The sequence below is a fragment of the Miniopterus schreibersii genome (genome assembly GCF_964146895.1).
Source record: "Miniopterus schreibersii genome assembly, chromosome: 12".
In the NCBI taxonomy this organism is placed as follows: domain Eukaryota; kingdom Metazoa; phylum Chordata; class Mammalia; order Chiroptera; family Miniopteridae; genus Miniopterus; species Miniopterus schreibersii.
This window is the reverse complement of record NC_138112.1, coordinates 72958041-72969168: the sequence shown is the minus strand read 5'-3', so window position 1 is coordinate 72969168 and position 11128 is coordinate 72958041. Positions and strand designations below refer to the sequence as shown.

The following is an 11128-nucleotide window of genomic DNA, read 5'->3' as shown; positions in this document are numbered from 1 at the left end:
TGTCTTCAGGCCCTGGTGGCACTTCTGGGGTGACCACCGGTGTGGGGCAGAGGAATGTGGCTGGACGGTGGGAGGAGAGGCCCAGGGGCAGTGGGAGTCCCAGCCCCAACCCCGGGCCCTGCGGGCTGCAGTTTGGGGACACACAGCCAGGACGCCCCAGGTACTGGGTCCCAGGCCCCCACCCAGTGCCTGCGGCAGTCCCAGCTCATCCCCTGGCTCAGGGGTGCTGCCTGGCCCCTCCCGAGTTCCCCAGGGCCCTAGGGTGTTCCTCTGGCCGGACCTGGGCTGGGGTGACTGGGGGTCACTGCGAAAGGCCCAGTGTGGGCAGCCTCTCGTGCCCTTCTCTGTCCCCTGCCCCTGTAACAACCCACGGCCCAGCTTCTTCCCTCCCAGGGGCCCCCATCAGAAATAGCCCTAAAAGCGGGCCTCTGGGGCCATGTGGGAGAAATCTCTGGAGCTGCCCCATTCTGTTCCCTCGAAAAGCTCCCAGGGGTGCTGAGAGCTCAGGGCGTCCGAGCTGAGGGTGTCAGCTCCCAGCCAGCCCCCAGCCCCAGCCTCCCAGAGACCCCACAACCCTTCCCTGGCCCGTCCTGAAGCAGTCGGGGCCAGAAGCCCTCCCAGTGACCGAGGGCAGGGGACAGTGGGCAGCCGACAGGAGCTGGCCACCCGGGGGACCCTGCCTCAGGCTCCGGGCACCCCGTAAGCATGGGAGAAGCTTGGGGGGCCAGTGCAGAGAGACGAGGAGGGGACTCGGGGAGAAGGCCCCCGAGCAGCCGTGGCCGAGGCGGGGGCCCCGTGTGTGCCCTGTGCACCCCTGCCCACCAGCCCACCCGAGTCACACAGACGACAGGACCAAGGCTGGCTGAGGGCTTTATTGGGGGGCTGGGGTGCGGGCCGGGCTGCTAGTTGCAGTAGTTCTCCAGCTGGTAGAGGGAGCAGATGCTCGTGCAACACTGGTCCACGATGCCGCGCTTCTGCAGGGGCCCCTCCAGCGCCAGGGCCTGCAGGCTGCCCGCGCCCGGGCCCCCGCCCAGCTCCACCTCCCCCGCTGCCACAGAGCAGGGGTGGAGAGAGGGGACCACCGTCAGGGCAGACAGGGGACCCCGCCCAGCCCCCACTCCCTGGAGAGTGGGTGCCGGCCACCCGCGTGGTCCCTGCGCCCCACCGTCAGCCCCCAGGGCAGGGCCACTGCGAGAACCCAAACAAGTGTCCCTGGCACCTGGCACCGGCCTGTCCCCCACTCCCAGTTCCACGCCGCCCGCCTCAGGCCCCGGGCCCACAGGCACCCCCGTTGCCCCCATGTCTCCCTGACTTCCTGGGTGACATTCCCCCCAGAAGCTGCTGCCAGCAGAGGCAGAGGGGGGTGGGGGGGACAGAGGCAGGGGAGGGGACAAGCCCACCCTCGGGTGTCGTCCGGCCAATACTGACCAGGGAGCTGGTCACTTTTAAGATGTGGCCAAGGGAAGTGTCCCTGGCTCCTGGCACCGGCCTGTCCCCGGAAGGTCACTTCTTTTTAAGCTCCCACCTGACCTCCTGGATGCCAGCCTGAGGCGGGGTCGGGGGTCGGGGGGGGGCGCAGCTCACCCTGGGGGTCCGGCACCTCCCGGCGGGCCTTGGGCGTGTAGAAGAAGCCGCGTTCCCCGCACACCAGGTACAGCGCCTCCACCAGGTGGGACCCGCACAGGTGCTGGTTCACGAAGGTCTGGGCAGGGGCGGGCGCCCAGGCGGCCAGCAGGGCCAGCAGGGGCAGGAGGCGCGTCCACAGGGCCATGGCGGGGCGTCGGCGGCCTGGGGACGGGCGGGGCTGATGCCGGTGCGGGCCAGGCCCCCGGGGACGCTCACCCAGCCTCACCCTCCGATGCGCTGAGGGAAGGCCCGCGTCCTAGAGACCCGGGGGCCCCGGGCCCGGCGGAGCCTCACCCCGGCCGAGGTCCCCTCACTGACCTGCTTGCTGACGGTCGGTGCGAGTGCGGCCGGTCCGGAGGGCTGGGGGCTGCTGGGGGCCGCTGGGCGGCCTTTTTTATAGCCCCCCGACCTTCCTGGCTCATTAGCGCCCCAGGGGTGGCAGATGGCCCCGAGGCTGAGGCTGCAGTTTCTGGCTCATTTGCCCCGTGCTGGGTCCACGGAACCTGCCTGTGGTCGTCAGCACCTCTCGGCCGAGGGGTCATTAGGATCTTAACGAGCGGCCTGATGGCCTGGCTGTGCCCACTCAGCTGCGGCAAATGCCCCCCAGGAGCAGAGCTTCGGTTTCCACATTTGTCCCGGGAGCTGGGGTGGCAGGAGGGGCTCTTCCCGCCCCAGCCCTAGACCTCTGCCCGCATCTCCCGTCTGCCCTCAAGGCCTCATGGGTGGTCTGGGCCCAAGGGGAGGGACAGCGAGGGACGTCTCCTCTCTGCTTTCGGTCCCATCCCCACCCGGCCCCAGTACAGCAGCTCCCCTGAGACCCCAGCTCCCCAGGGTGCTGCAGGGAGGGCTGGGCTTGGGGACCAGCAGCTGCAAGGCCCTCAGGTGACCCTGTTTCTCAACCTCAACGTGGGGACAGCAGCTCCGCTTCTGTGTTCTGGCCCCAGGACTCGTAGATGTGGCCCATCCACGTCCCACCCACCTGCCCTCTCGGCCCATCTTTCTGTGCTGACCCCTTTGAGGCCTGGCCCCCAAAACTCCAACATCCCCTCAACAGTCACATGGGCGGAGCCCCTGTGGTGCCCCAGCCCCCTCAATAGGCCTGGACCCCCTGCTGCCTCTAAGCCTCTCTTGGTACCAGGGTCTTGGGGCCCTTCACCGTCCAGTCACCCAGAATTCAGTCCTTTATGTGAACCTTGGAGACCACCCGCCCACCGGCCCAGCTGTGAGCCCTGCCCCTGGCACCCAGCCCCAGTGGGGCTCCCGTGGGCCTGTCTCCAGGCTGCCACAGAGACGGGCAGCTCAGCCAGGACCCCTCAGCCCTCTGGAGCTACTGGGGGCGCAGGCCGGCTGGAGCTCTGGGTGAGCAGGAGACGCAGGCCGGGGGAGGCTCGTGCTGGCCCGGGCTGCCCAGGAGGCCTCCCCGGAAGAGGCAGGAGAGACCTCTGAGCAAGGCTGGGAGGGAGTGGCCGGGCTGTGGGCGCACGGACCGGACACCAGGCGGGCACGGGCTTCTTTCTTTTATTAAGATTGTAAAGGGGCAGCACAGCGCGGCGGGTACACAGCGTGGCGGGCAGTGTGTCCAGACAAGGACACCGCAGGCAGAGCTGAGAAGCACAGGGGGGCTGGTGAGGTGCCCCGGGCAGGGAGGGTCTCCGGCGAGCTCGCGTGGGCAGGGCCCGGGAGGCCGGGGAAGGGCTGGGGACTCAGAGGCCAGCCTCCCAGGGCCCCCGGGGTCGTGTGCCCTGCACCTAGCTGATGGCACTGAGTGCGTGGGCGAGGGCATGCATCTCGTCCTGGATGCCCTCCAGGGAGCGCCCGATGGCGCGGGGACTGTCCAGCACGTCGATGGCCTGAGTGTATGGGTCAAACTTCACGGAGAAGGGACGCTGGATGCGGGAGGCGTAGCTCCTGGGGACAGGGTGGCATGGACCCTCAGTCACCCGGCGGGGACTCGGGGGCCTTGGGGGGACAGGGGGGAGCTGGGGCAGCTTGGGGCAGGGTCTGTGGCCTCCAGGACACCCCATCCCTCCCTGCTCCTGCCAAGGCCCAGTTCAGCCGGTCCTCCAGGAAGCCTTCCCAGATCGTGCGCCCTGGAGAGTCCCAATTATGTCTCTGTCCTTCAGGGTGGGTGTGGGATCCAGGCCTCCCCTTCTCCCCACTCTGGGGACACAGCCCCTAGGCCTCAGTTTCTCCTGTGACAACAGGAGCCCGGTCCTTGCCCAGGATAGAGGTGGGGTGTGCCCGGCTCGGCCTGACTCCCACTGCAGCCCAGGCCCCTGCCGTGGGAACTCCTCACTCCCTCTAGGCCCCCCAGGCTCCCCCTCCCCCGTCTCCATCCCACCCCGTGGCCCCGACTACTCAGAGGGAAGAGCTGGGAGGGACCCCCCACACACACACATCCTTCTAACAAAGGCCAGGCTCTGCCTTTGAGAAGCCCGGCCTTGACTTGACCTTGACCTGGCGGCCAGCCTCCCTGGATTTTCGGGGGTGCTGCCGTGGGAGAGGTGTTGTAACTGAGGGGGCCAGTTTTCTCCTCTGTGAAATGGGTTCACAGGCCCAGCCTGCCCACAGGCTCACCCAGTTTGGGGGCCAACGGGGGTGGTCTTGGCCCTGGGAGCCGGCCCACCTGAGCTTGTCCTTGGCGTCGCTGAAACTCTCAGACACAAAGTAGACGGACTGGTACGTCTGGTCCTGGTACGGCTGCACGGCCGCCGCCTCGGGGTCGAAGGCCCGGATCTCGGGCTCCTCGGACAGTGAGTGCTGGAGGGAGGCCTCGGTCACGGGGCCAGCATCCCAGGGCCCCTCGGAGTAACCGGGTGAACTCTCCTCCCCCCCCGGGTCCTCCCAAGGCAGGATGGGCAGAGAGCTTTCTCAGCTTTCTTGGGCGGCTGCCTTCCCCGCTGGCGCCCCGACTCCCACCCTGCCCCCTTGGGGGCTCCTGTGGGGAGGGCCTCACCAGGAGCTCCCCGTAGGAGGACAGCAGCCCAGCACCGTAGGCCTTCACCTCCCCATTCTGTTTGCAAAGCCCGAACTCCACGGTGAACCAGTACAGCTGCAGGGACAGAGCCGGTCGGCGGGGACAGTGGCTGCCCCACTGCCCCCCCCAGGCCACCGCCCACCCAGGCGGACCAGGGCGATCCCAGTGTGAGGGTGACCCTCCCTGGACAGAAGCAGAGACCTCCACCCAGACGGAGGGGCCCGTCTTCGCCCAGGGGTCCTGAGCCCACCCACAGGCCCTGCCGGGGAGGGAACCCACTGTGGACAGCTTCTCAATCTCCTCGTCTGAGGCTCCCAAGGACGCCAGGCCGATGTCCTGCGGAGGGAGGAAGAGGCTGACGGGGGAGGGCTCCCCACTATTGTGTGGGCGCCTGCACGAGGTGAGGGCCCTGGGGGCATCTGCCACCCACAGGGGGCCCTGGGCTCCCATCAAGGGCTCAGGGCGGCTCCTGCTGTTCCCGGAGCAGCCAGGAGGGGGCAGCGCAGGCCACGGGAGTCCTCCCCAGCGGGTCCCCTGGCTCCCCGGCCCAGGCTGACTTCCCGAAAGGGTGCTTCATGGCTTCTACAAGGTGCTCCTCCTGGGACGGGCCTGAGCCCACCCCCCCCATGTCGGGGTGACTCAGTGTCCCTGACGTCTCTTGGGTCCTACTGGGCACAGTCCAGCCAAGGAGGGGCTCAAGCACGGTGCTGGGGGTGCAGGGTGGCTCAGGGCCCCCCCCCAGCCCCAGGCCTGGTCCCGCAGCCCCAGCTGACCCCAACTCATAGCTTGAGGCCTCAAGGACACACCTGGGAGAACTGGGCAAAGGTGCGATCCGCCAGCATGGGCACGTGCCCCAGCAGCTCGTGGCAGCAGTCCCTGTGCCAGGGGCGGGGAGAGAGGGGTGGTGGGGCTGGGGACCAGGGCCTGCCGCCCCCCTCCCCTCCCCCATGGGGACAGCAGGCCCGGCTGGGGACCCTCCAGGTGCACTCACGGCTCCGGGGAGTGCATGGGCGAGGAGGCGTGCCGGATGTACTGGGTGCACTGGAACACGCGGAAGGCCAGGCTGGCCAGGAAGTCCCGGGCGGACAGCAGGCCGGCCACGGGTCGCAGCTGGAAGCCCGTCTGCTCTGCAGGGCCACGGGGTGGTCAGAGGCCGGGGGAGACTGGGGCCAAGGCGCGGGCGGTCCCCGGGCCCTCCCGCCCAGGGGCCCAGGGGCCCAGGGCCCGGGGGCTGCACCCTTCAGGAAGCGGGAGACGTCCTCCAGCTGGGGGATGTTGTCCTCCCGGTACCCGCAGAAGCGCTCCAGCAGCTCAAATGCCGCCAGGTGCTCGCGGCAGGCGTGCGTGGCGTACAGGCCCTTGAGCGTGGTGAACACCTCCTTCCTGCAGGCGGGCAGGGGACTCAGGCCTGTCCATGCCCCGGTCCCCACATAGGGCGGCCCCCTGGCCTCTCCTGAAACCCTTGGCCACAGGGAGGGGCCTTCACCCGAAGTTTGGGGGATTCCAGGGGACGAGGTGGGGGTGGGCAGCCCTTGGCTCCCTGGACAACCCACCCAGGCCACCTCTCCTTCCAGGCCAGCATCTGGAGCCTCAGGAAGTCCCCCCCACTGGCCTTAGTCTGCGGTGCTGGAGGCTGCTGCCCTCGAACATGGGGCTCTAGAAGTCACCCCCGGGCCCTCCCCGTCCCTACCCCGTCCGCCGTGACGGGTCTTACCAGGTGGCAATCTCCTCGGCCGTGTACTCCACACGGGGAATCGGGTCACCACTGTGGAGGGATCGGCAGTCAGGCAGGGCCCCCTTGGGGACAGTGTGTGGGGGGTGGACAGGAAGGACGCGGGCTGAATGCCCAGCCGGCTGTGCGGCCTCCACAAGTTGCTTGACTGCTCTGTGACTCGGTTTGCTTGGTTGGGACTTGGAGACACACGGTGACCACAGGGACAGTGGAGGTGGTGGTGTTGGTGACAGAGCCGTCCCTCCCCCGGGCCCCGGCAGGTCTCGGGCGAGGCTGTGGGCCAGGGCCTGGTCCCAGGGACTGAGGCCCCGGGGGGCGGGGGGGAGGGGGCGTCCTTACTGCTTGTACTGGAAGGCTATCTCGGCGATCAGCTTCCTGCGCTGGCGATACACCTGGTCGGAGAAGCCCTGGCGGCAGAGCGGGCACCTCAGGAGGCTCCCCTGGCACGCCCCTGCCCCCACCCCCCAGCCCGGCTGTGACCTGTGCCTGGGGGCTGCACCTGCTGGGGGCCGGACACCCCTCCCGGGTCAGCCCGGGTCACGCCCACCGCAGCACACGGGACACGGTCGGGGCCGGCAGGCCTGGAGAGCCGCCCACTCACCGGGTGATCCAAGTCCAGGTCAGGATCAAACTTGGTGACCAGGTGGTGACACTTGTCCAGCTCAGAAACCTTCCTTGGGAACCACAAGGCTTCCCCGAGGACGGAAGGAAGGGGGACCCGTGAGCATCAGGCTGTGGCGGGGCGCGGCCTACCCTGGACGCAGCCTTCCCTGGACAGCCTGGGGGCCGGGGGCCGGCACTGGGACAGCCGGAGATGCCCCAGGCCTGGGCACAGGTGGGAAACAGGAGGGCCGACCGGAGGCCGCAAGGAAGGGAGAGCCCCAGCCGCACCACCTGGCCACGTCAGGGTTCCCCTCGGGGGCCTCTGCACCCCCGAGTTTCGGGGTCACGTGGTTGCTCTCGGGACAGAGGAGCTGCCCACCTTTGTTGTCCCCGGGGCCACGCACGTCCTCCGCCACCCGGCGCACGGAGCTCAGCAGGTTGGGCAGGTCGGCGCTGGGCACCTCGCAGCGCACGAAGTACTCCAGGTGGGGACCCCCCGCCCGGGGCCGCTGCGCAGGACGGGTCTCCAGGTGAAGGATTTGGGCTTCGAATGTCTTAAGGAGCAAGAGTGGGGGAGCGGGAGGGAGAGATGGAGAGAGACAGGGAGGGGCAAAGAAACAGGCTCCCGGGGCCCGCTCGCCCTGCCCCGGACACACAGACCATTCGGCCTGGGGGGGCTGTGGCTAGGAAACGGGGTTTTGTCTCATTTGTCACAGCCGTCCCCTTGACCGGTTTTCTGGGTGGTGCCTGCTGTGTCCCTCGGCCACCCCCAGGCAGCCCGACTTCCCCGCCGTTGCTCAGAAGGTCCCTCCATCCTGGTGGCCTCCTCTGAGCCCACAAGCCCCACCCAGAGCTGGAGGTGGGAGGTCAGGAAGCTCAGACCCCCTCGGAGCCACACTGAGCCCCAGGGGCTGGCAGGAAGGGTCCGTCAGCTTCGTCACCCAGCAACGAGGGTGCTGGGTCTCCAGGGCCCTCCGGCCAAGCAGCCGTCGTCACAGGCTCCAGAGAGCAGTCTGGCCGTAATGTCATTTGGGCGCCTGTGCCGGAGGCCAGTCTCCCACCCACCCGGCCTGGTGTGGCCTGAGTGGCCCATGCAGACAGCTGCCACATTAGCCATCAGGGACCCCGACCCCCACCTGCCCTGCTGGGAGCCATGCCCACTCCTCCGTGTGTGCAGGGTGGTGGGTGTGGGGCATGGGTGGGTCCACGGGGCTTGGTGGCCTCATAGGGTTCCCGAGAACCTGGGGCTGTGATAGGGGCTGTGCCCCCCCCAAAGTCCTAGCTCCCTCTCCTCTGCGGCCCTCAGTGGCCTGAGTCCCCCTCACACCGGCCCCCAGGTGCCCACCATGGGCCCACTGCCACCTTCACCTCAAACGCCTTCAGGGTGCGGGAGAGCGGAGCGGGCTTGCCCCCCCGCAGGGTGAAGAGCAGGTCCAGCCGGGCCTTCCCGTCCCGCTCCACGCAGGCCCCGGGCCCCAGGGGCTCTCCTGGCTCCGCGGTGGCGGCCGCGGCCTCTGCCTTCTCCCGCTCCTTGCGCGCGTCCTCGATGAGACTCTGCCTCCGGCCGATGAAGCGCGGGGACTGTGGGGACAGGGCAGCCCAGCTCTCCCGCGCCCTGGGGCCCTGACTCACCAGCCCAGCCGCATCGGTGAGCACCTACTGTGTACACCGGAGGGACCGGCTGGCCGGGCACAGCCTCAGCCCCGGCCTCCTGGCGCCGAGGGGGTGGGGAGGCACCCACGGCTCCGAGATGCTGTGGCCTGTCCCCAGGCCTGTCCCTAACTGGATTAGGTGGCAGGAAGGAGTGACTCAGGAGCCTCAGCTGCTGCCCCTCGGCCCCAAGGTGGACAGCGGCCAGAGCCCGGGGTGGGGGGCAGCGAGCCTGGCGTCTGCAGAGCAGGGAGCCGCCCCCACCTGGCCCAGGTGCCCTCGATCCGGCCTCTCGTAGGAGTGACCTCTCCTCATGGTCCCTCCCAGCCCCTCCCCACAGCACAGGGACACCTGGCCACACTCCCCCTGCATCTGGACACCGGTGCTCCTGTCCACAGCCTGTCCCGGAGACTGTCAGCCCCTCGGGTCAGCGAGTCTGATGCCTCCCCGGCCCCCTGCACAGAGCTCCCAGGCCTGGACGAAGGAGGAGTTGGGGGGGGGGGGTGTTGTATTCCCTGGAGCTGAAGTTCCAAGAAGGTTCTGGTGCCCTTGGTCTGGAGCATGGGAGGTGGGTGCATGGGTCCCCTCTCTGGGTCCCCACTTGACCTTGGGGTGTGGACAGAGCCAGGGCCCTGGGCCTCCACGGACCCCCCGAGGAGGTGCCTGCTCATTAAACCTCTGGAACCCAAACCATGTGGTGGTTCAAGGTCTAAAACAAAAACCCATTTTAAATGTTCAGTGAGCTGGTCATTCTGGGGCACCCTGGGGACAAACTGAAGACCCCTCTCCCAGGCCCAGGAGCCCCCCCACAGAGGGGCCGGCTGAGCGGGTCTGCCCAGCACAACCCTCTTGAATTCGGGGCTCCCAGGTGGCAATGGCTTGGGGACCGTCCTGGGAGGTCAGGACGCCCAGGGCTGCTAAGCAGGGGCTGTGGGACACGAAGGGCGCTCATTTTCGCTGGGACGTGGGTGCATGGGGGTGGATGGGTGATGATGAAGGGATTTGCCCCAGAACCCAGGACACCCTTCGGCTCAGGCCGCCATCCCCTAGGGGCCTGCACCCCCCACTGTGAGCTGTGCCGGGGCCTGGGACACCCTCACACACAAGCTGGGTCCCGACGACCCACCCACACAGACTCAGAGACCCAGACCCAGGGGGTGCCCACCCAGCCCGGGCAGGGGACGTGCTTGTGGCCCGGTCTCCCCGTCAGGCCTGGGTCCGAGTCGTCCGTGTAGACCCTGAGCCTGGGGACGCCTGGGCTTCTGGTCCACTTCGGCCAGTGGGCGCCCGCTGCCCTCTTACCATGATGGCCTCGGCCTGCTTGGCGTCCAGCTCCGAGACGGCCCTGCGGAAGCCCTTGGAGGGCGGCGTGGCGGCCCTGGGGGTGGGCATGGCACCGGCGAAGCTCAGGGTTCAGGGCTCTCTCCACAGCCCGCGGCCGGGCAGCCTCTTATAGGCTGAGCTGACGTCAGAGTCCCCCTGGGTCCCCCACCTCCCACCGCCTTCCCATCCCTCTCCCGCCTGCTGCCGCCCGAGGGAGGCGGGGTGGGCTCGGAGCAGGGAGCCGGCTCTGTCCCATTAAATCTAATTGCCTCCACTGTCACCGCACACCCGCGCCAGGGCCGGGCGGCCTAGCGCGCCTGAGTCACCTCGGCTCCGGGGGGCGTGCTCTGCGGGCCGGGGGCAGCTGGAGTCCCCCGGCCCACCAGGTGGGTGACTGGCGGGGATGCGGGGAGGCTCCCCACGGCCGTCTGCTGTGCAGAACCTGCACCTTGGGGCAGGTGCGGGAAACCAGGAGGAGAGACTGGGCTCCTACCCCGGGTGTCGGAGGCAATCTGCTTTTCTAGACGATTCTTCCCTTCACCAGTCTCCCAACAGGGTCCCGCCATGTGTTTCCACCAGGAGCCGTCCGCAGAAGTGCTCTCGGCCCCCACCCAGCCCCCTGCGCCTGATCCCAGGCATCCGGAAGGACCCGAACTGTTCCAGAAGGACCCATCCCTCCAGCATGGAGGAGGCGGGGGGCGGGGACCCGGAAATCTCTCCTGATTGTGGTTCTGTGGGACCAGCTCCCCTGGGCTGCAGCCCCTCCTCGGGCCCCCCTCCAGCACCCAGCTTCCCCGAGGCCCTCTGATTGCTCGTTGGGGGAACTTGCCCATCCCTGAGCCCCGAGGGTCCTGGATCCCCGCACCCCTCTTCCTCACTGAAGCTCCCCCGGGCCTCAGCCCCCACTTCAGCCGGCCCCTGGGATGAGGGGGCTTCTGGAGGCATGAGGACAACGGGCCCAGAGTCCCCCTGGGTTCCAGACACCACATTTGTGGATGTTCTGGTGGTGGGGCCCCAGCATCTCTAGGCCCTTCAGGGAAAGGTTTCCTCCCTCGAAAAAGGACACTTGAGGAAGGGACCCTGGGCATGGCGGGGTCAGCAGGGAGGGTGTGGACGGTGTACCTGGAGGACCACTGACCAGCCGATTTGCTCCCTTCCAGAGAGGGCGTGGGCCTGATGTGCGGCCACTGGAGATGGGCTTTCTGCGTCCGGCAGCC

General features: G+C 68.5%; 2 protein-coding genes across 2 annotated transcripts; both read right to left on the bottom strand.

Moving 5' to 3' along the window:
* Positions 1 to 902: 902 nt before the first annotated feature.
* Positions 903 to 1771, bottom strand: INS (insulin; the record flags this gene model as incomplete). The annotated part of the gene is made up of 2 exons (XM_081154248.1): positions 903 to 1048; positions 1585 to 1771. The coding sequence occupies 2 exons, from the start codon at positions 1769 to 1771 to the stop codon at positions 903 to 905; spliced, it is 333 nt and encodes a 110-aa protein (XP_081010374.1).
* A 1355-nt stretch (positions 1772 to 3126) lies between these two features.
* On the bottom strand, positions 3127 to 9980 carry TH (tyrosine hydroxylase; the record flags this gene model as incomplete). Its single annotated transcript, XM_081153835.1, has 13 exons — positions 3127 to 3534; positions 4253 to 4386; positions 4583 to 4678; positions 4883 to 4939; positions 5410 to 5479; positions 5595 to 5730; positions 5841 to 5986; positions 6318 to 6368; positions 6675 to 6742; positions 6937 to 7025; positions 7318 to 7492; positions 8307 to 8553; positions 9826 to 9980. The coding sequence occupies 13 exons, from the start codon at positions 9978 to 9980 to the stop codon at positions 3375 to 3377; spliced, it is 1584 nt and encodes a 527-aa protein (XP_081009961.1). The 3' UTR covers positions 3127 to 3374.
* Positions 9981 to 11128: the final 1148 nt, after the last annotated feature.